The 24,181-nt window shown below is 39.6% G+C and overlaps 2 protein-coding genes across 3 annotated transcripts; one reads left to right on the top strand and one right to left on the bottom strand.

The window, feature by feature from the left end:
• The first annotated feature begins 26 nt into the window (after positions 1–26).
• Sbds (SBDS ribosome maturation factor) lies at positions 27–12,515 on the top strand. Its single transcript, XM_076209899.1, has 6 exons — positions 27–247; positions 733–850; positions 3,886–3,988; positions 4,641–4,780; positions 5,957–6,094; positions 10,706–12,515. The coding sequence occupies exons 1-6, from the start codon at positions 114–116 to the stop codon at positions 10,835–10,837; spliced, it is 765 nt and encodes a 254-aa protein (XP_076066014.1). The 5' UTR covers positions 27–113; the 3' UTR covers positions 10,838–12,515.
• A 4,432-nt stretch (positions 12,516–16,947) lies between these two features.
• LOC143039635 (transmembrane protein 223-like) lies at positions 16,948–21,867 on the bottom strand. 2 transcript variants are annotated; one of them, XM_076209909.1, is made up of 4 exons: positions 21,223–21,361; positions 20,672–20,817; positions 18,484–18,626; positions 16,948–17,577 (listed from the first exon to the last, which is right to left on the bottom strand). In XM_076209909.1, exons 2-4 carry the CDS (start codon positions 20,727–20,729, stop codon positions 17,419–17,421), a joined length of 360 nt encoding a protein of 119 aa, XP_076066024.1. In that variant the 5' UTR covers positions 20,730–20,817; positions 21,223–21,361; the 3' UTR covers positions 16,948–17,418. The 2 variants fall into 2 exon arrangements, with proteins under 2 accessions (XP_076066024.1, XP_076066020.1); XM_076209905.1 differs by lacking the exon at positions 20,672–20,817 and having other exon boundaries at positions 17,348–17,577; positions 21,223–21,867.
• Between the last annotated feature and the right edge of the window lie 2,314 nt (positions 21,868–24,181).

Genomic DNA, 24,181 nt, shown 5'->3' with positions numbered 1-24,181 from the left:
CAGTGTTCCCTAAAGTACTAAAAAAAGATGCCAAACGTCGCATGTCCTACGTGCAAGAATCGTAAAGTAAACAAATATCACGCTAGAGAAGGGTGGGATGCAATCCAACGAAAATGTCGGCCAAAATATTCACTCCCACGAATCAAATTCGTCTCACCAACATAGCAGTGGTGAGAATGAAAAAAGGAGGCAAACGCTTTGAAATTGCTTGTTACAAAAATAAAGTAATGAGTTGGCGTCAGAAATTGTAAGTATTGCTAGTTAGGTCTATTAGTAGTGGCACTAGTTGGGTGACTGGTACCATAGGCATAGGTTCCGTGACCTCACAGTATGTGATGTATTTGGAACATATGGAATTAAATTACTGCGGTGTGCAACTGTCACAAGGCAAAACGATCATTTCATTTTTTTTCTACTGTATGCATACTTCTTGGCAAGAGTCTTGGACTTGCAAAGATTTTTCATTTTTTGTTCGTAAGAGACTTGCGATGCAAGGAAAATATTTGCAATCAGAAGTTGACAGTGACAACCCAAATATTAATGTATTTGGTTCAGGGTACTCTTTAATAAGTATGACAATTAGTTCTCTTGGTAAAGATAGATGTCTGAGGTATTGTCACAAGTAAAAAATAAAATAATAATGTCTGGTTTTGGTTACTCTTAGTCTAGAGTGTAGGTTGTCATGGGTGTGGCTTCGACTCATATTCTCAAATGACAACTTAAATTTTACAGAGAGAAGGACTTAGATGAAGTTTTACAGATCCAGCAGGTCTTTACAAATGTTTCTAAGGGACAGGTTGCCAAAAAAGAAGACCTTATAAAGTGTTTTGGCACTGAAGATCATAAGCAGGTAGGAATGAGAACTTAACTTCATCCTACTTTTGGGTAAATTTTTAGTTGTTCACACCTACGTGATATAGCAATAGAAAAATAATTATTAATTTTGTAAATTATAATACATCGACATAATATCCGATTTTCTTGGCGGAAATCAATAACAAAATGTTGCTAAAACCTATTTACTAATGAGTAATGAACAAAGTCATGGTGGTTGAATAATCTGCCATGTTTTTGATAGATGCTGAGATTGAAGAAATGAAAGGATTATAAATTTGTCTATTCTAATGTAACCTAACTTAACTAATTTTCATAACCTAACCTGTATTTAGTAATTTGGTACCTTAAATTCGAAAGATCATCCAGGTTGTCATTGTCGTCATCATGGATGCTGACGGCCTGATTATTATTGTACCTCTGGCAATTAACAGATGACAGCAGAATCCCGTGTTCTCTAGTATAGTCCAAGGAAGCCCTGTTGTCTTTGTAACAGTGCTTATTAATGTCACCTGGAGTTGGAGAACACCCAGTCCACAGCATGAAAACATCATCTAATTGACAGTGACTGGACTGGACAGACGACAGCATGATTTAAAAAAGACAATAAGAAAAAGAAAACGACAATACAAAATGAACATCGCTGATAAATCCAAAGAGAATCCCAAAGAATTCTATAGTTACATTGGAGATAAAAAGGTTGTTAGGAATCACATTGGTCCACTATTATCTGCTGATGGTCAACTTGAATATTCAAATGAAGGAATGTGTAATATCTTAAACAATTATTTTAGCTCGGTATTCGTATACGAAACGCCTCAAAGTGAATTCCAAACTGAAACCTGTGAAAAGTCTAGGGTAAACTTACTACAGTAAATATAACAAAAGAAAAAATTAAAAGGTGTATAGACAAACACAAAGTTAATAAAACACCAGGGCCTGATGGTTGGCATCCAAGAATCTTAAAGGAAATGAAAAATGAGATTGTTTTTCCATTAGAAATTATTTTCAAGGAATCCATCATATCCGGAGATGTCCCAAGAGAATGGAAGCTAGCTAACGTTACTCCTATATTCAAAAAAGGTGACAAAAAGAAACCAAATAACTATAGGCCTATAAGTTTGACTTCAATCGTAGGAAAAATAATGGAAAGTATCATGAGAGATGCTATCGAACATCATTTAGAAAGTAACCGTTTGATAAATGATAGCCAGCATGGTTTCAGACGGAAATGTTCTTGCGTGACTAACTTACTCAAATTCTACAACACAGTTATCTCGACTTATGACAAAAGAAACAATATAGATTTAATATATCTAGACTTTGCAAAACCTTTTGATACCGTCCCACACGAAAGACTACTTACTAAATTAGTTTTATATGGAATAAGTGGTAGCCTATTAGGTTGGACTAGTAATTGGTTGAATGGTTGAAAACAGAGAGTTGTTTTAAATGGAAAAACTTCTAGATGGAAAAATGTTACAAGTGGAGTTCCTCAGGGTTCCGATCTTGGGCCACTTCTATTCATAGTATATATAAATTATATAGACCATGGACTAAAATCTACTGTTTCCAAATTTGCTGATGATACAAAATTGTGTGGAGTGGCAAATGATCACTCAAACCAATTAGATATTCAAGAAGATTTAGATAAATTACAGCAATGGTCTGAAAAGTGGCTAATGAAATTTAACACAAATAAATGCAAGGTAATGCACATAGGTAAAAATAACAGTAAGTACGATTACAAGTTATTTGGAAATTCGTTAACAAAAGTGGATAGTGAAAAAGATCTCGGCATAATTATCAGTAACGACCTCAAATCATCCAAACAGTGTATTTCAGCCTCTGAGAAAGCAAATAAGATTCTAGGACTGATTGCGCGATCTTTTGATTTCAAAAGTCCATCACACATTAACAAGCTATATAAATCGTTAGTTCGTCCACATTTGGAATATGCTGTTTCCGTATGGTCACCGAATCTCATTAAAGACATTGACAGACTGGAAAAAGTACAACAGCGAGCGACAAAACTGATTCCAAATATCAAAAATAAATCATATGAAAATCGACTAAAACATATGAATCTGTTTTCTCTAAAAAAGCGTAGACTCAGAGGTGACTTGATACAGGTCTTTAAGATTTTAAAGGGAATTGACAACATCAAAAGTGACAAGATTTTCACATTGAATGAGAATCAAACAAGAAACAATGGTCTCAAACTGTCCAGAAATAGATTCAATTTGGAAGTAGGTAGAAACAACTTTGTCAACCGTGTAGTTAATGAATGGAATAAACTTCCTGCACAGGTAGCGCAATGTAGTTCAGTTCGAAGCTTTGAGAATCATTTAGATGAATACCTAGTAAGATGCTGTAATGATTATAATTGATCTTATATTATTTGTTTTTGTTTTGTTATCATTTGTCTGTCTGATTTTCATTTACTATTAGTTATATGTCAATTTATTATTATGTACTATTTACCTGTTTGTTTATTATTTAACTATACCTATGCATTTATTTATGTATTTTATTTGTTATTTACATTATTATAGTTTTTATTTATTATTTTATTATTATTATGATTTTTTTTCGCATCCGACCTAGATATGGATCAAAAGGTCTCCTGTCGGCATGCTCTGCCTTTGTAATCCTTTGGTGTTTGGACTGTATCCTAGCGGCTTCGTTTGTCAGTAGATTTACTTGTAGCAGGGTTTTTTGTTATATATTTCTGCCAAGAAAATCGCATACTGCATTCATGTATTATGATTTACAAAATTAATATTTAATTTTCTAATGTATGTAATAAAGATGAAATTCTTAAGAATTATTTGTGTAAACTCTCAAGTATTTTGCTATAATGTCTATCAGTTAATTTGTTACTTCTGTGCTTACTTAACTTTATTCATGAATTCAACATCTGGTATGGACTGGAAGAATTATCAACATGTTTTGCCATTGTTATACATTTATCCATTGATTTTCAGAATGCTGAAATAGGATATAAATTGTTGAGATGGGATGGCTTTCATTTATTTCCTTTCTTTTCAGATTTGTGTTTTGATTTTAGATAAGGGTGAGTTACAAGTATCAGATAAGGAGAGACAGGCAGCTCTTGACAGCACTCTCAAGGATATTGCAACAACAGTATCAGGTAGGATCCATCTATCTTTTTCCCCCTTATAAGGGAGGTAGCCAAGTCAAAAAGATACACTTACTCCCATCCATTCCACTCCCCTCCACCACCCTTTCCCCCTCTCTCATCTTAGCTCCTCATGGATGACAGGTCATCTCTGTATCCTGCCCACTGCCCTGGGTCAGAAGCAGTGTAGCAGGACACAGGTAGGATCTAGAATTTGAAAAGCTACATGCAAACAATTGTGCTTATATTTTTCCTCATCTTCTCTATTTTCACAAGAGGAGATGAGAAGGGAGGGTCACTAAGTAAACGAGGTGGCAGGGCCTTGCTGTAGATGTGCTTCTGACCAAGTTAGTGGACAGGAAACAGAGATGACCCTACATGCACAGGGAACTAAGATAAAAGTGAAACAAATGGGAGTGGGATGGGTGGGAGGTGGGCTCTTCATCCATATAAAATGGAGGAAGTTTATTGATAGTTTTCATGAAAATATTGACTATAATTTTTTCTATTAGTGTTTCATCATCTCATGGGTAAGGAGGATCTATCTGCCCTTCATCTGTCATCCCACACCCACATTCAAAATACATCTGTTGTCTCCTCTTTATTAATAGGTAATATACCTCTTGATCTTTTTCTTTATGTAGATTTTTTCCTTTTTTTTCAGAGAAATGCATCAACCCAGAAACAAAGACACCATATACAGTGTCCATGATTGAGAAGGCAATGAAGGATCTTCACTTTTCTGTTAAGCCAAACAGGAATGCTAAACAGCAAGCATTGGAAGTAATGCAGCAGTTGAAAGGGGTAGAGTATTGTCATTCTATTTTTTTATGTATTCTTTCAATTGTACATTTTTTGATGATTTTCGTGTAGATTTCATCTGCAAGTACTGGTTGTGTGAAACAGTTATCAGAGAATCATCCCACCCATCTTCAAATACTGGAGCAACCGGAGGTGGGATGGGGGGGGGGGCATTGGGAGGGAGGAGGTGTTTATTGGGGGGGAGGGGTGGAAGACAGGTGGTTGTGTGTGGATGGTGCTGTGATAAACAGGAATGAGTTGGGGGTGAGGGAGTATATGTGGATGATATTTTGACACAGCCTGAAGGGATTTCTCCCTGTCTCCTCTTTTTATTTGTGAGGGGATGGAGGAGGGGTGTTGCCAATTGGATGAGGTGGCCTTGCTGTGGATGTGCTGTGTCTTGCTACATTGCTTCTGACCTAGGGCAGTGGGCGAGATGCAGGGATGACCTGTCATTCAGGAGGAGCCAAGAAAAGAGGGAGGGAAGGAGGGGTGGTGAATGGGAGTGGAGTGGGTGGGGATGAAATGGATGGGAGTGGATTTATGCCTCTGACTTTGGTTATCTCCCATGTAAGGGGGAAAAAGCCCTTGGTATATGTATGTAGTGGTCCTCCTGCTTTATCCACAAAAAGCTAGAATAGAAGGGACAACAAAGGGGTGTTTATTGGGCTTGAGATGGGTGAAGGGTGGGTGTATGCCTTGATTAGGCCATCACCTTATAAGGGCTAAAGGGCTTTTCGGCATACGTGTCCACATATTTAGACAATCCCCTGCAAAATATAAGTACTCCTGGGACATAAACCCAGAAGAGAAATTGCCAAAACACCAGAGATTCACACTGGCCAGCCCATGTTTGGGTTGCTGCCAAGCACTAAAATGGCAAAGACAAACAGATGATGGAAACAGACACCATGTGCATCAGATGCAAACACCATGCAGTAAACACAGCTCATGTTTATTGTAAACTGACCAACATTCACACAGTACAGTCATTATGACAAGTTTCTTTTTGTGATTGGCCTACAGGTTGGTGCTCAGTCTGTGGATGAGCCCTTGTCTCCATTGAACTATGCATAGGTTTTCCTGGTGAATGTTATCAACCTCCCAAGTGTTTCTTGGTTCTTCTTAAGGGGATTCTGAGGCTACAAATTAATTAGCATTCTTTCTTTTCCTTTCCAGCATATGCCCATTGAGAGAGCTCAAATGCGTCTACGCATCTGTCTGCCAGGGAAGGAAGGCAAGAAACTGGCAAAGGACAAGTTGGTGCCGCTGATAGCCTCCGTGGAGTCTGAAGAGTTTACTCCAGACCTCACAATGGTTAGTGAATCTTCAGTTTTATTTTGTAATCGCAAGCATTTTCTGAAATCTATGTGTTTGCTAAATGCATTCCTCTACCTAACACTACTGTTTTATATCTCAACTAGTGAAATGTACATATACTCCTCACCTTTTATATGCAACTTATGACCAGATGCACTAATGGCAATAGTGACTGCTTACTATCAAATGCAGTAACCCATTGGCCACTTAATTAGGGCAGATAATTATTCTCCTGTGATGCCCATTTTCCTCCCAAAAAACAAAATTGTCAAATGTCCATCAAATGTACTGTCCTTAGGTAGTAAATGTTGGAATTTTGCATATATGGCACTAATTGTCATGCAGGTAAGTAATTTCATGCATCACAACATAATGTATTTCTATTTTCGCTCCAAAGCCTCCACATTATGTTCATATGCTGTATTCATAAGTGCGTAAACATGGCTGACATGAGAAATTCCTGTGACGTCTATGGTGTTCATACTCATATTACACGTTATCTTATTATTTCACCACATTTCAATAACATATTATGGGTATTTTCTTCTAAAGATATTGACATTCTATCATAGGTGTAGCATACATATACCAAGGGCTTTTTCCCCCTTACAAGGGAGGTAGCCAAAGTCAAAGGCATAAAATCCACCCCCCACCCATTCCATCCCCACATACTCCACTATCATTCGCCCCTCTCCCTCCCTTTTTTCTTGGCTCCTCCTGGATGACTGGTCATCCCTGCATCTTGCCCACTGCATACATAACTTACCTAATATTGTAAAAACAGCACAAGCCAAGTGAGGTGTGACACTGCCCATGTCGCCCACTATGTTTTTTGAGTTTCCATGGTAATGGAGGATGTGTGGAGGAATATTATCACCAAGTGGATGGTTCAGTGATAAGTTGAGCTACAGGTACACTTGCGGGAATTTTGATTTGAGTGTGTGACATTTTTGTGATTTACCAGGTTAAGGGGAATCTGTTTTGAATCACATTTTTGTGATTTAACCAGCCAAAGGGTTAATTTATGGAAGAACCTAAAAGAGAAAATAGTCCAGTCAAAATCAGTAAACAAAAATAAGATAAAGTTTGATTGATAGAAACAAATAGACATGACCCCAAAAGCTTAACTGTTTTCCTGTACATTACAATTAGGTAATTGCTCTGAGCATATTAAGTACAGGGGTGAATGTAGGATTTGGACAGTAGAAACACCTACCACTGTATACAAACAACTCATAAGAACTATGCTAAGTTATGCATCCACAACACATCATTTAAGAAAACAAAAGATATCCTATAATCAATGCAAAATAAACATTAAGAATTGAATTTGGCTACAGTATTAACTCTTGGATGATGAGTCATCCCTGCATCTCGCCCATTACCCTGGGTCAGAAGCAATGCAGCAAGACACAGCAAGACCGCTTCACTTAATCAGTGACCCCCCCCTCTCCATCTCATGCAGAAGCATTGAAGGTGGGGAGAAATCCTTTCAGGTTGCATCAAAATATCATTCACACACAACCACTCCCTAACTCCCCCCCATCCCCCACCCACTCCCTTCCATGCATCACAATGTCATCCATACACAACCATTCTTCACTCACCCCTATCTTCTGTCTTCTCCCTTCATTCCTCAACAGACATCCCCCTCTTTCCTGAAGCCCCTTGTACCCCATCCATCCATCTCATCCGAGATTGCCCTCTCATGTTTGTTCATTCTGTCAACCTCTTATGTCCACATTTGTTTTACTAATCTTTCTTCACTCATTCTTTTCATGTGTCCATACCATTCCAGTACTTTTTCATCAACCGTATCTCCTATCTCCTTTTCCATCCCGCTCTCCTCCTCACTTCCTCATTTTTTACTATTGAACCTAGTAACCCCTGTCATACTTCTCAGGCACATCATCTCAAACATGTTCAAACTCCTCTCTTCTCATATGTTCCATGTTTCTGCTCCATATAGTACTTTCGGCACAATCACTCCTTCATACAATCTCCTCTTAGCATCCATTCCCAAATGTCTATTTTTCATTACACTTTAATCCCCCAAGGCTTTTACTTGCTTCTCTGAATCTACATTCTACCTCCACCCTTCACACCATTTCACACAGACACAGCCCACTAAACAAATGAAAAAAGGGAGAATTCTACTTGATCTACAGTAACCCACCTCCAGCATTCTACAACACACTCCACATTAAACCTCCAAAATCTATACTTCACTAAATCACCCAAAAATCAATCCAACTGAGAAATAACTTGCAAGACATCTATGAATTACACTGGCAGATTTACGTTTAAGTCACTGCCCCACATTATATGAGTACCAGCGTAGAACTGATCTGGCAGGAGACTCCAGTTTCTACAGATGCAGTTACTATACAAAAGACACAGAACACTTTATTCTCACACTGCCCAATACTCACCCTATTGAGACAACAACATAAAATCTCTTGATTGAGTGACTTATGGGCTGAACTGGCAGTCATGGCTGGTTACCTAGAAACTGTGAGCCTCCTACAACAGAGACCTGGAACAATGTGTTGATTGGCAGGTAGGTAAATGCACCTACGTAGAATCCACCTCCTCTATATTTGCCCAACTTGTACCAAAATTTCATACCAGTATAATCCGTATTTCCTTTGTCTTCCCTTCACTAGTTTTCACCTTTGGCTGATATATTGAACAAGTCAGAATATTATTATTTAAAATGGCAGTTGCTGACAGAATGGTTGAAATAGACACACGTGGTGTCAACTCTGACTAGAATATAATTCTTTTGAAGCACCAGTGTCTCTCTGTACCTTCTTTAATCTTGTAATCTATCTCTCTATCTATCTATATACCAAGGGCTTTTTCCCCCATCATAAAGGAAGTAGCCAAGTCAGAAGTACACACCCACTCCCATCCACCACCTTTGTTTCCATATCATCTTAGCTCCTCATGGATCAAAGGTCATCTCTGTCTCCCACCCACTTCCTGGATCAGAAGCAAAGCAGGAAGACACAGCACATCCAAAGCAGGGCCATTTCACTTACATGGTGACCCCCCACCTCCTCATCCCATCATGCAGAAAATAGAAAAGATGGGAAGAAATCCTCATGGGCTGTGCCTATGATACATATCTAATATATTCTATTAGTAGTATAGGGGAGAGGGTTAGGGAGTGGTTATGTGTAAATGATATTTTGATGGCCTGAAGTGATTTCTTCCTGTCTTCAATGTTTCTGCATGAGAAGACGGGGGTTGCCGATTAAATGAAGCAGCCTTGATGTGGATGTGCTGTGTCTTGCTGCATTGCTCCTGATCCAAGGCAATGGGCGAGATGGAGAGAGGACCCATCATCCATGAAGAGCCAAGATGAAAGGGAGGGAGGGAGGGGGGGTTGAAATGGTGGGAGTGGAATTATGCCTTTTGATTTTGGCAACCTCCCAGGTAAGGGGAAAAAGCCCTTGATATATGTATGTATGTAATATATTCTTACATCCCTTCACGTTCTCATGTCTGCCACCACACTTTTGGTACTTTAGTTTTAGTTATAGTACCATGTGGTCTTTCATATTGGGTGTAAAGTCTTGTTTCATATAACCATTATTGAATTGTAGTTTGTACATACATACATACATATACCAAGGCTTTTTTTCCCCTTACCAGGGGGGTAGCCATAAAGGACAAGGCACAAAAACATTCCCACCCATTTCATCCCCGAAAACACTCCACACCCCTCCACCCTCCCTCCCATCTTAGCACCTCCTAGATGACGGGTCATCCCTGCACCTTGTCCACTGCCCTGGGTCAGAAGCAGTGTCGCAAGACACGGCACATCCATAGCAAGGCCGCTTCATTAAATCGGCGACCCCCCATCTCTGTCCCCCCATATAAAGGAGAGGACGGGGAGAAATCCCTTCGGGCTGCGTCAAAATTTTTGCTCACACACACTACCTCACCCCCATTCCCCCGTCCAATCCACCTCATGCATCACAACATCATCCATATACAACCATTCTCCATTCACCCCTGTCTTCTGTCCTCTCCCGTCCTTCCTCAACAGACATTCCCCTCTTCCCCAAAGCCCTTTTTACCCCATCCATCCATCTCATCCTAGGTCGTCCCCTTATGTTCACTTCTTCCACATCTGCTTCCCACACCTCTTTTACTAGTCTTTCTTAGCTCATTCTTTCAATGTGTCCAAACCATCCTAACACTCTTTCATCCACCCTATCTCTCAACTCCCTTTCTACCCCCGTTCTACTCCTCACCTCCTCATTTCTCAATCTATCCAGCATAGTAACCCCCATCTTGCTTCTCAGACACTTCATCTCAAACACATTCAAGTTCCTTCTCTCTTCCTCTCTCATGTTCCATGTTTCTGCTCCATACAGTGCTGTTGGCACATATGTAGTTTGTAGTTTGATATTAATGTGTATTTCTATTTGTAGCTAAATGTGATAGACTAAAGTATTTCTGAATTCCTTATATAACTTGCAGTTCTTATCTTCAAGTGGCAGTTCTGTAGTTGATGCCTCTTCATTAGAACATATGTAAAAAACACATGATATAGAGACAGTCAATGTCATTGTTAAATTTAATTATTTTTTCAAGGTTGGATTGATTGACCCTGGAAACTACCGCACCATAGATGAGCTTGTGACCTCTAATACTAAAGGGAAAGGAGTGGTAGAGGTACTCAGCCTGAAGGCAATGAGCAGTGAAGGAGAAGAAGCCTTTGCCTGATTGGTCAAAGTTGTGACCTTTTTTTTTTGTTCCTCTACTTTTTTATGTTAATGTGGTGGGGATGTAAACAAAATCAGTTACCTGTGGAATATATAGTAATGATGCATTGGGAGTAAAGGAAAATAAAGTTTGCAAAGAAAATAAAATGGAAAAGATGTATGTGAGGAATGTGATGTGTGAGAGAATTGGATTTATTCGAAAATCAAAATTAATGAAGCTGTTTGGGAAAGGAAATGTTATTTTGGATTTCTTGTAGACCAAATGGATTTTGGATCAACTAAATTGCCCAGCTGAATCTTAAGCCTGACCAGACATTGATCAAGAGATGCCTTACCATTGTGTTTGGGTGACCCATTGAGGTAGTAAATGAATCACAAAACTCCCAAAATGTAAATTGTGATGTTAACTTGAAACGAGTGTAGTAATTTTTGTTTTGTTTTTTCCCAATTACCTCCCTTTTAAGGGGGAAAAAGCCCTTGGTATATGGACAGACTTCCCAATTTGCATTTTAAAATATTCACTAAAAATATATAGAAAAAAAAACAATGAAATTTACTTGAAAACATGAGATTCAATCACATTTGTTTGGGTAAAAGTTTGGCTCTGAATAAATTGTACCAAGAAATGGGTTACATTGTGCCACTGGCATACAAGTCTGTGATATTTATTTCCTAATTACTGTAAATCAGAACATTACATGATTTGAAATAGTTTTCATATGATAAAAAAAATAGTGATTTTATTTGTTCAAGGTGTAGCTAACTTAAATATGGAGAAATTTTCTGTAGCTGTCAAAAACATTGTATGGTAAATTTAGGTGTATAACTTTGGAAAACTATAATTTGGGCAAATGAAGAAGCACTACAAGGACAGGAATAGTTTGTAGCATGATTGCCTCCATTCCTTTATGTTCCCCAGATTTGTTGTGATTTGTGCCATATGAATTTTTGGCCCATCCACGAAAACTTGGTCTGTGTGGTTTAATCAGATTTTAACATTTTGTTTCTTCACAAACCTAATATTACATCTGAAAATTGTTTGTCTAGTAATTTCTGTATCTGTAACATGCGTATAGTGAGTTGTCCTTATACGGTAATTCTTTATCCAGTAAATTCACAGTTACGGTATTTGGTAATTACTACCCTTGATTCTATTTATGGTAAGAAAAACTCACAGATACGGTATCCGCTAAATATTTTGAAGAGGAAAGAGCAGGGAGAAGGTACGTTTGCCATATCCTATTATTACACGTTATGAGTTCGGTATACGGTAATTTCAAATTGCGTTAAGGTTTTCAGGAACGCATATGTACTGTATAACGAGGACTTACTGTACTTCGAACTTTAATCAGTTATATTAAGATTTACATTTAGTGAATTTTATGAACATGCTTCTCAGTAACTCAAAAATCATTTACCCATATTTTTTCCCCATTTATTACGTTCATTCCAGTGTCTTAATTTTCCAATCCTCTCTTTTCCACGTGAATATTATTTTTGTGTTTTGAATTCAGATGTCATGTGAAAGGTTGGATAAAAAAATTCTGTTCAGGATGATTTTGTATTGAAATGCCTTGACATTGGTTATGAAATTTGCCAAAGCATTGAAACATTGCAGAAAATTACAGTGTGATTATGTTTGCACACTGACTTTAATCATGAGGTTATTTGTTGTTGCAGAGGACTTTCATTAACCTTCATAATTTTTATGAAATGGCCGCCAGGAGCATGAAGTAATAGTATTAGGAAATTCAGAGGATTACAGTATGTCACCATGGTTGTTCAGCATGTGTATGGATGGGGTGGAGAAGGAGGTAAACCTAATGTGGTTGTTCAGCATGTGTATGGATGGGCTGGAGAAGGAGGTAAACCTAATGCCACGTCCACACGGTCGAGCACTGTCCGCCGGGCACGAAGGCTTGGCGGCTCGACAACGTGCAATTTCAGCGGGCAAACCATCAAACTGTCCGTTCCCGGTGCCATTTGCGGGCAGTGGATAGAGGGCTGACATCGCTGCCAAACGCACGAGGTGAGGTGCGAGCAAAGTTAGCAAACCCGCTCAGTACAGAATTCAGAATACAGACCGAAGTTACCTTACCACCATGTCCGCACCTAGTACTAGTGTGTACTGGTCTCGACAAGACGTGTTATTGGTGCTATGCTTTTTCTCATATTTGGCTCTTGCCTTTGTATATATGGTTCCACTTTCGAAAGGAGAACAGAAAAGCTGCTTATGTTCATTCTCATGTAATTGCAAAACAATTGTTCATTTTCATCCTGCAATTCACGTAGGATTGTCACTGAGCTTCCCATTAAATCACGTCTTTGTAACCACTCCCGGCATCAGACATGTCTCCGTGATTTCTTGTTTTTCTTTTTAATGCAGGCAGCAATTATAATGCTGTAAAGTGCTACCTTCTTTCCAAGTATGGCGGGAACCATGGTTATCGTACCGCACTGAACCACTCCCTCCCAACCTCTGCTTGCGGCCAACTAACCTCCAACCACCAACGTCACTCGTCAGCCGTGTGGACACTTCGCGGGCAGAGTCTGCGGGCTTTGCCCGGTAAGGGCAAAGTCTGCCAGGCACAGCTCGACCGTGTGGACGCAGCATAAGGGTACTGGGCTTGTGTTTGGAGGTGGTAAATGAGATTAGGTGAAGGAATTGAAAGTTTAACCAATTGTCATTTGCAGATGACTGCTTGCAACTGTTTGTGAGAATAGACTGAAATATCCCATTTAAGGACAGATAGCCCCCAAATCTGGCTTGCCCAAAATGGGTTGACAAAACAAAATATTGCTAAAAAGAGACAGGCTTATAAGAAATGCAAGTGTTCTAGTGCACCTAATGACTATCAAAGGTATGTGATGATACAGAGGTATATAAAAAAAAAGATGATCAAAAAAAGTGACAATACAAAATGAACATCACTGATAAATCCAAAGAGAATCCCCGAAAAATCTATAGTTACATTTGAGATAAAAAGCTTGTTAGGAATCACATTGGCCCACTATTACCTGCTGTTGATGAGCTTCAATATTTGAATGAAGGGCGTTGTTACTTGCAGCAAAGGTCGAGGGGATGGTGGTTCGAACCCTGCTACCGACGAAATTGAACTAAGGGCATGGTTTATTAAATTTCACGCTACAAAATCCTATGTGAGAGGCACCATCCTAGCCCTCCGATACGAGTGAGTTTGTGGCGTTAAACCATATCCTCATTCATAAACATAACCCCTCAAAGTGAAGTCCTAACTAAAGCCTGTGATGCAAGTCAAGGGAAACTACAACTGTAAGTATACATATACCAAAGGCTTTTTCCCACTTACAAGGGAGGTAGTCAAAAAACAAAGGCATAAAACCACTCCATCCCCAACATACTCCACTCCCATTCACCCCCTTCCTCCCTCTTATCTTGGCACCTCCTGGATGACCGGTCATCCCTGCATCTTGCCCACTGCCCTGGGTCAGAATCAGTGTCGCATGTCGCACCACATCCACAGCAAGGCTGCTTCATTAAATCAGCAACCCCCCTCTCTGTCCCCTCAAACAGAAAAAGAGCAGATGGGGAGAAATCCCTTTGGGCTGTGTCAATTAATTTCTCATACTTACAAAATATCCCACTACTTTCATCAACCCTATCTCCCAACTCCCTTTCCACCCCCATTCTCCTCCTCACCTTGTTTATCACTCTATCCAGCCTAGTAACCCCTATCATATTTCTCAGGCACCTCATCTCAAACACATTCAGACTCTTCTCTTCCTTTCATATTTTCCATGTTTCTGCCCCTGTAAATATAATAATAGAAGAATTTTTTTTATTTAATGTACTAAAAAACTCAATAAAATGCCAGGACTTGATGGTTGGCATCCAAGAATCTTGAAGGAAATGAAAAAACAAGATTATTGTTTCCTTAGAAATTATTTTAAAAAAAAAATCAGTTGTATCTGGAGATGTCCCAAGAGAATGGAAGTTAATGTTACCCCCCATATTCAGAAAGGATGACTAAAGTCAATGAATTACAGGCCAGCTTAACCTCAATCATAGGAAAAGTGTGGGAAACTATCATTAGCGATTCTATCAAACTTCATTTAGAAAGTAATTAATAAATGATAGCCAGCATGGATTCATATGGAAACGTTCATGTGTGACTAACTTGAATTCTACAACAGTCATCTCAAATTATGACAAAAACAATAGAGATTTAATATATGGACTTTGTGAAGGCTTTTGATACTGTCCCACATGAAAAACTACTTGCTAGATTAGCTTCACATGAAATTAGTGATAGCCTATTGACCTGGAGTAGGATAAGGAGTGAAAGGTGGTTGCAGCAGGAGTTAAGAAAATGAGTGATAAATGAGGAAACAGGGGTGGGGGAAATAAGAAGAGATGAAGTGAAAGTGGTCATTAAAATGATGAGAACAGGCAAGGCACCTGGGTTAGATGGGTGTCAGGCAGTGTCTAAAAAAGGGAGGTGTGATGATGGACTGGCTAGTAAGGTTTAAGGTTTGCCCAAAAGAGGGTAGAGTGCCAGGGGACTGGATAAGTGCCTGTATAGTTCTGCTTTACAAGGGAAAAGGGGACAAATGTGAGTGTAGGAGTTTCAGAGGGATCAGTTTGTTGAGTGTAATCAGGAAGGCCTAAGAGAGGGAGTAATTGGCAAGAAACAGGTTTATGAAAGGTAGGGGTTGTGTGAATCAGATTTTTGTGGTAAGACAGATATGTGAGAAAGCTTTAGCAAAGGGTAAGGTTTTTTTTTTTTTTTTTTTTTCCTTTTTTTTTCTTTCTTACAGATATGGAAAAGGCTTATGACAGGGTAGACTGGGAGGTTTTGCAGATATATGGGATGCAAAGAAAGCTGTTAAGAGCAGTCAATAGTTTTTATGAGACTAGTAGAGTATGTGTTACTATCAGAAATGGAGAGAATGAGAAGTTTGAGGTAACGGTGGGACTTTGCCAGGGATGATTCATGTTGCCATGGCTGTTCATTGTGTACATGGATGGGGTTGTGTGGGAGGTAAATGTAAAAGTACTGGGCAGGGGATTAAAGATGGTTAAAGAAAATGGGGAAAAACAGAAAACAAGACAATTGTTGTTTGCTGTACTGGGCTGGGGATTAGAGATGGTTGAAGAAAATGGGAAATAAGATGGTTGTATTTGTTGACAACACTGTGCTTGTAGCAGGATTATAGGAGGGATTAACCTCCAGAATACAATGATGCCTTTACGTGCGTCATGAGCCGGAAATCGATATGAGGATGCCACATTGGCTTCCTGATTCATTTATTTTATAGTTGTAGCTGAGTGATCCCCATATTCTGTGAACAGGCTTGATCATGTTTCTTGTGACATTATATTTATTCAGGGTGAAAGAGATTGAGTACAACAGAAGTAACCTTATGTTTTGTAATGCATATATTGTGATGCATCATCATACATCAGTCAACCTTAAGTGCCCACTAATATTTCACTCATATTGAAGAGGTTAAGGAAGTCTGTGACGGAATTTGGGAAGGTGTGCAAAAGAAGAAAGTTGAAGGTAGATGTGGGTAAAATTAAGGTGATGAGATGAACAAGGGGAGAGGATGGCAGTAAATTGCAGACCAACTTCACTAATATCTACGATATCCAAACTAATGGAAAGGCTGATAACAGAAAGTATCAAATTAGGGATCTTTCCCAACCAACTTGGATTCAAGGAGGGTCACTAACATCACACTAGAAATGGAAAGATTCAATATAGAGCCCCACCAAAAAGAACCATTATGGTTGCCATAGATACAAACAAAGCTTCTGTAAAGGTCCAGAGACACATACTGTCAAAAAAGATCATTGATGGATTCATAATAAGAAGTGGTTAACCAATAACAGGAAGATGCAAAACAATCAAATCTCAGGTACAAAAAGCCCATAGAATGGAGTCCCTCAAGGTGCAATACCTTACCATTACTGTTCAGGTTCTTCATGCATGAACTCCCAGTTCCAGAATTTAAACTAAACTTCAATGTTCTCATATGCAGATGCCCTGACAATAATAACCCAGGACAGAAAATACAATATAGCAGCGAAGAACACCTAAACCTACTTGAAGAAACTAGAACAACAGAATAAAATCTTCATCCCAGAAATCAACAATGACATTACTTACTCTAGACAACCATAGCATGCCCACTAATATACCCCACTTGCCTTCAAGTTTGACTTCTCTTTCTCTCTACTCCCTATAACACACCAACTTTGGATAAATGGTACATACATATACCAAGGCTTTTTCCCCCTTACAAGGGAGGTAGCCAAAAAGAAAAAGGCATAAAACCATTCCATCCCTAAATACACCCCACACCCCCTCTTATCATGGCACCTCCCGGATGACGGGTCATACCTGCACCTTGTCCACTGCCCTGGGTCAGAGGCAGTGTCGCAAGACACAGCACATCCACAGCAAGGCCGCTTCATTAAATCGGCGACCCCCCAATAAATGGTATTAGTAATAAAATCTTGGACTGATCATAAAATATTTTATTTTGTTCCAATCCTTTACATCAAATACAGTATTTACATTAAAGGTTTTATTTTCACTATGATTTTGCCCATGACCTTTTAAGCCCTGCAGAGTAATCAAAAAGTCTGGCATTGGTGAACTCCCCCCTCATATCCAAGAGGTAGTTCATGAAGTGGCCACGCACCTTCAGGGGCAGAAGAACGCCTGCACTTTGACGACTCTGTTTGGCTGATACCTGGAATAAGCAAGAAGCCATAATGTATTGTGGAAGACTGTAAAAAGTTTAAGACTTGTGCTTGTTAAGAAACGTGATGGAAGAATTTTCATTGTACTGTCAACAAAACTAGGCCATCTGTAGTAGTTTAATAGTGAAATACTGTCCATTTACTAATGTTATGGTTATCACTTTATTGCAAAAATTTATTTGCACTAATAAGATACTGCATTGCTTTATTTGACTGGAAAAATTTAACTCTCTTGCCCTTGAGTTGAAGAACTACTGGAATTTGTGAAGTTTCATCTCACCTGCTCACATAGCAAATAATATATTTTTTCCATCTATACTACAACTCCATTAATTTTTCTTAGTAATGTTTTCTTCCAGAAATTATTGATACGGGAGGGTGGAAAAAAAAAAATCATGCAACTTTCCCGTCACCTGCCACTGTTGAGTGTTACCCACTATTTTCTTTGTTTTTTCTCCTTATTTTAACCCAACCTAATCCACACGACCAGGTACAGTACTGGGTACATCTTGAACTGGACAACCATGATGCCACTTTGATGGCAGGTATCAGGTAGGTTGTGGGAATTATTTTTTCATCCCTTGCAGGCAAAATGTAACTTAGAAAAGTTGTTGGAGTTGTTGTAAAATAGATGAAAAAATATACAAATTGCCATGACATTTTAGTGGCAAATAGCAGAAAGGTTATGGGTATTATTTTTTATCATCCCTTAATAATGTGTGAGAAAAACATTACTAAGAATAGTTTTTGGAGTTGTGATATAGATGGAAAAAATATACTAACTGCTGTGTGAGTGGGTGAGATGAAACTGCACAAATACTGATCTATTATGTATACTTAAGAACTATAAAACCTCTAATAATGAAGTTCTATGTAATTCTCCACAGATCACAAACCTTCTCCAGTGGTACTGTGAATGAGCGAAAACGCCTTGCAGGGGAATATGTGACAAAAGTAAGATGGTTGCCATCTTTCTTTAGGATGAGGTACCGGAGGGAGCGCAATGTGTACATCCCTGAAAAGGCCAGGATCCCCCAACCTGAAGGTAAACAAATACATTTAACATGAAGCATGACTTCTTCACAATAAAGGCGTTACTGGGTCAGAAGCAATGTTGCTGTGTCTTGCGACACTGCTTTTGACCCAGGGCAGTGGACAAGATGCAGGGATGACCCGTCATCCAGGAGGTGCCAAGATAAGAGGGTGGAGAGGAGTGGAGTGTGATAGGGATGAAATGGGTGGGAGTGGTTTCTATGCCTTTGTTTTTTGGCCACCTCCCTTGTAAGGGGGAAAAAACCTTTGGTATAAGTATGTATGTATGTTACATACATACTTATACCAAAGGTTAAATGTGGGTAAAAGTAAGGTGATGAGATGTACAAGGGGTGAAAATGGCAGTAGACTGGAAGTGAACATTAAGGGAGAGCAACTGGAGGAAATGGATAGTTTTAGATACTTGGGTGCAAATGTGGCAGGAAAAGGTGGAGTGAAGGTGGAGGTAGAATGTAGATTGAGAGAAGCGAGTAAATGCCTTGGTGGATTAAAGAGTGTAATGAGGAATAGACATTTGGGAATGGATGCTAAGAGGAGACTGTATGAAGGAGTGATTGTGCCAACAGCACTGTATGGGGCAGAAACATGGAACATAAGAGAAGAAGAGAGAAGGAGTTTGAATGTGTTTGAGATGAGGTGTCTGAGAAGTTTGATGGGGGTTACTAGGCCAGATAGAGTGAGAAATGAGGAGGTGAGGAGGAGAACAGGGGTGGAAAAGGAGCTGGGAGATAGGGTTGATGAAAGAATATTAGGATGGTTTGGACACATGGAAAGAATGAGTGAAGAAAGACTAGTAAAAGAGGTATGGAAAGCAGATGTGGAGGGAGTGAACATGAGGGGATGTCCTAGGATGAGGTGGATGGATGGGGTGAAGGGGGCTTTGGGGAAGAAGGGAATGTCTGTTGAGGAAGGACAGAAGACAGGGGTGAATGGAGAATGGTTGTATATGGATGATGTTGTGATCCATGAGGTGGAATGGGTGGGAGGTGGGGGGAGAGGTAGTATGTGTGAGCAAAATTTGACGCAGCCCGAAGGGATTTCTCCCCGTCTTCTCCTTTTATGCAATGGGGGGATGGAGAGTGGGGGTCGCCAATTTAATGAAGCGGCCTTGCTGTGGATGTGCTGTGTCATGTGACACTGCTTCTGACCCAGGGTAGTGGACAAGGTGCAGGGATGACCTGTCATCCAGGAGGTGCTAAGATAAGAGGGAGGGTGGAGGGGTGTGGAGTGTATTCAGGGATGGAATGGGTGGAAATGTTTTTATGCCTTTCCCTTTTTGGCCACCTCCCTTGTAAGGGGGAAAAACCTTTGGTATAAGTATTAGTATGTGCTAAAGATGAATAAAATAGCTTGGTGGCAACCGGAGCAAAAGGGAAAATACAGTATAGTTTGAAAAGGTTAACAAATGCTATAACCTTGCCACTGCTGATGGGGTACTACAGAGGTGAATAAAATATCCTGCTGGTGGCCAGAACAAGAAAAACACCACCACCAGGTATGGGTGGGGTAAATTTGGCAGTAAAACCTTAATCTAGCCAGAATTAACTCAGTGAATAAAAATAGAATATCAAATATGATAGTAATAATAATCATAATAATATAATAATAATAGTTGTTGCCATAAGTATCAATGACTGAAAACTCAGTCACATGGTAGTTGGTATGGGAAGAATGTTGATGATGATAGTAATAATAAAAATAATCATAGTAATATAAAATAATAGTTGTTGCCTCAAGTATCAGTGACTGAAAACTCATAGTCACATGGTAGTTGGTATGGGAAGAAAGATTGAACGGAGTAAATTTTTAGAATAGCACACCTATGTGACATAGCATATGAAAACTGAATATCAGTTTTGTAAATTATAATACATCAATGTAATATATGTTTTCCTTGGTGGAAATCAATAACATATAAAGGCAATACACTAATGAACGGAGTTGTGTCGGCTGCTCAAGATGTCATCTTTGTTTTCACAGATGGAGGTCAAAGAAATTTAAGTATGATAAATTTGTCTATTCTAACCTAACCTGCATTTAGTAATGTGGTGCCTGTAATTCTAGAAGCCATCAGGGTTGTTGTCATCATCTATCAAATTAAAGATGGTGTCTCAAGCAGTCGCCAGGGCTCTGTTTATTAGTCTATTGCTTGTAGCAACTTTCTCTGTTATTGATTTCTGCCAAGAAAAATGTATATTATGTAGATGTATCATAGTTTGCAAAATTAGTATTTAATTTCCTATTGCTATATTGCATAGGTGTACACTTCTAAAAAGGTATTTTGAACTGTTATCTGTTGTATTAATGCATGACTGTTACTATATTGCTTGGTTATAGCAGTAGGAGAGGGGGAGAGTTCCCCATTATCAGCTTTTGTTGTGTGAAAAGGTCAAGGAAATGTAGCTAAAGCTGAAAAGAGAGATCTTAGGACTGATGTACTTGAGTATCAGCTCATTTTATCTGGAGACCCGTATGCCCAGCTACAGTAATCCTTTCTATAATGAAATGATCAAGTATATAGTATTTCAGGTAGGAGATAATTTTTTATTTCCAGTTTGGACAAGCACTGTGTATGCACATACCTATCATGAAACATCCAACAGAAATGCCGTTTCTGTACTGCCCAAAGTTAATTTTCCTCCACCATGGAACATCTTTGTTTTCTTCATTGTTGGGCAGCGCTGGCACATTGCGCAGCGTTGTAAACGAGAAGTGACTTAGGTAAAACCAGAAGAAAAACTGAGAAATGGCGAAGAAGTTGAGCATTTTGAAATATCTTGGGTTTTCGTACTTGAAAAGAACAACATCCTTTGAAAGGTCTATTCGACTGTCGAATACTAGTCTGTTTTTCTGGGCTGAGGTGTTGTTTGTGTGGAGTTCTCTTCTAATCCACTGGTTTATGCAACTTCGGCTACCTGTTCTTGTAAACAGCCTATTAAGTAATTGATTGGCCGAAAGTCTTGAGTTGCACCATAATCGCACAGTCGTGCTGCTACGTAAAAGGGTAGGATAAGACATGATCACTGCTTTGGCTCGCTAGACCCCTCAAGTAGAAAGAAATGATGGCACACTTTCCCTCGTTTTTTACCAATCTGCTACCATGTTAAGAAAAACTATTATTCCTTGAATATCAAACTACCATAATCATAGCCACTGCGAAATCCCTAGGACTGATTAATAGCACCGTCGACCCGGAGCGGACCCGGTAGCCTGCATTGTATATGTTATGAAGTTCACATAATGTTAACCCGTAAAAATACAATCACGGTGTGTCTGATTCATTTATCTTTTAGATGTAGATCAGCTGAAATTTGTTTTATTTTCATTATATAATAATATATTATTTAGATGACTATTAAGTACACATTGAAATAAAAAAAAAGTTAAGTGAAGCTAGTAGCTGTCGACTCAGGGTTATTAACTAAGTCGTTTATGTACACCAGGAAAAGGACCGGCCCCAGGACTGAACCCTGTGGCACTCCACTTAGCACTGGTAGCCACTCTGAGTATTCCTTCCCAATGCATGCCCTGTGACACCTGTCTGCAAGAAAGCTCCCAATCCAATCCAGAACATTTCCTTCCACTCCTAAGGCCCTCACCTTGACTAGTAATCTCTCACGAGGAACTCTGTCGAATGCTTTCTCACAGTTCAGGTAATTCACATTCATACAATACCCACAATCCACAGCATTGACCAAGTCATCCAGATAGCACAACATATTTGTGAGACAGCTCCTGTTTTTCCGAAATCCATGTTGCTGGTCTGTGCTCTGTAATGTTTGCCCTGATGATTTTTCCATGACTTTGGATGCTATGCTGGTCAGTGACACTGGTCGGTAGTTAAGCGGGTTTGTCTTACTTCCATTCTTGTATGTAGGTTATATGTTGGCCTCTCTCAAGTCAATTGGGACGTCACCATTCCTCAGGGATGTTGCATATATGTCCATAACTGGGGCACAAAGTATATCAGCACACCGTTTTAGTACTTAAAGGTCAACTGAGAAGATTTTGGGTTTATTTTTTGTTATTTCATGTATGAAAATATAACTTAGAAGTTAGAAACTAAAATGCACGTTTCTAGCATTTTATAGTCTTGATTTTATCCAAATAAGATTATCTTAGAAGTGCCTGATTGCAGACGACCTTTTCAATGTTGTAGTAACATTTTCCACCGCTAGGGTAAATGATGACGTAAATAGTGTTTACATTCTCGGACATGGCCACGGACACGAAGGGGATTTCATATCGACTGAAGATTTCTCGGATTTGGATGTCCTCCCGTGTTTCAGTGTGGGTACGGTACAAGGATACACGTAAGAACCAATTCGGATACCCAAACAAGACTCAGTTGACGAAGAACATGTCGAGAGCGAGAAATCTTCAGAGGATGAGCACCCAGAACGAGCAGGGAATAAGGCCTACCATTTCATGCCTTCAAACCTTCACACGCACGTCTGATGACAAACCAACGAAATCATGTGTCTGGCCTGGTGTGACTGGTGGTGTGCATTTATGTATGTAAAGCGTGCATGCAGTAATGCATTCCGACGAACTCGCCAGTCCTTATTCCCGGCTCGTTCTGGGCGTTCATCCTCTGAAGATTCCTCGCACAGAATTGGTCTGACTAGGGCTAAGTACAATCGACATTTGGTGGAGAGTGTTGCGGTTTTGAAGAGCTTTAGGCTTCCCAACACAGCCTTAGCTCTCACTCCCTGTCTGCAGGCGAGGGTCAGGTAAGGCCACTATCCATTGTGCTACCCAGCACAGCCATGGTCTTTCACTGGGAAGTTTGCGTTGCTTATTTCAAGAGGAGTGTTCGTGATTGTTCTGTTGGTGTTCTTGCAGCGGAAGTACACAGCTTTACATTTCGACGCGCTAGTCTTAATGCGCCACTGTTGCTCCCACGCGTGTGCCCCGTCTAGTATATTTTGCTTTACGTGTAACGCTCCCTGCAGCGTTTAGTGTCTGCTAATGTGATTAGTGTCGTCCGCATAAGAGAGAGTAAGAGCTCGGTTGCGTGGATAAGCAGGCTTTGTCAGGTCATTCGTAAATAGATTGTACAGAGTGGGGGCTAAGGACTGACCTTTGCGGTACGCTGGGGGTGAAGCTGGCGGTATACATTGAGAAACAAGACCACGTTCCGTCCTAGGAGTACTATGCACTCGCGTAGGATTTTCCATGCGTCATTTGTATTCATTGCAAAGCGAACCCTATTGTACTTCACCCGTTGTAGATTTTTCCTCTCTTATTTATACATTGTGGATAAGAATAGAAACCTTTATTTCACTAAGGGTGATAAAACTATCGTAGTGATGTACAAAGGCTGTATTGCGCGCAGGGGGTAGACCGGTTGTCCTGCAGTGAGCTCTCAAGGGTTAGCACTTTTAGGGATAAAACTTCCAACACCCCCAAAGGGTTAAACAGACAAAACAAGATATCATAAACAAATCTGATTTTATATAATTCCGTATACAGATGTAGTGTGGGGAATGCATAGGCAATGTTTATAAGGCGTTTTGTGTGGTTGAATCATTTGGCTTT

This window comes from Oratosquilla oratoria, chromosome 2 (genome assembly GCF_046742065.1).
Source record: "Oratosquilla oratoria isolate Oo_2021 chromosome 2, ASM4674206v1, whole genome shotgun sequence".
Taxonomy (NCBI): domain Eukaryota; kingdom Metazoa; phylum Arthropoda; class Malacostraca; order Stomatopoda; family Squillidae; genus Oratosquilla; species Oratosquilla oratoria.
This window is presented reverse-complemented; position numbering and strand designations above follow the sequence as displayed.

Excerpts from the sequence above, each read along its gene's own strand:
- Sbds (XM_076209899.1), top strand. The coding sequence starts at position 114 with ATGTCGGCCAAAATATTCACTCCCACGAATCAAATTCGTCTCACCAAC. Across the intron at positions 851-3,885 it reads GCACTGAAGATCATAAGCAG|ATTTGTGTTTTGATTTTAGA; the intron begins GTAGGAATGAGA and ends CTTTCTTTTCAG. Across the intron at positions 6,095-10,705 it reads TTACTCCAGACCTCACAATG|GTTGGATTGATTGACCCTGG; the intron begins GTTAGTGAATCT and ends TATTTTTTCAAG.
- LOC143039635 (XM_076209905.1), bottom strand. The coding sequence starts at position 21,658 with ATGTCTTATCCTACCCTTTTACGTAGCAGCACGACTGTGCGATTATGG. Across the intron at positions 18,627-21,222 it reads TGTTGGATGTTTCATGATAG|GTTGGGGGATCCTGGCCTTT; the intron begins GTATGTGCATAC and ends GTTTACCTTCAG. Across the intron at positions 17,578-18,483 it reads TCACAGTACCACTGGAGAAG|GTATCAGCCAAACAGAGTCG; the intron begins GTTTGTGATCTG and ends TGCTTATTCCAG.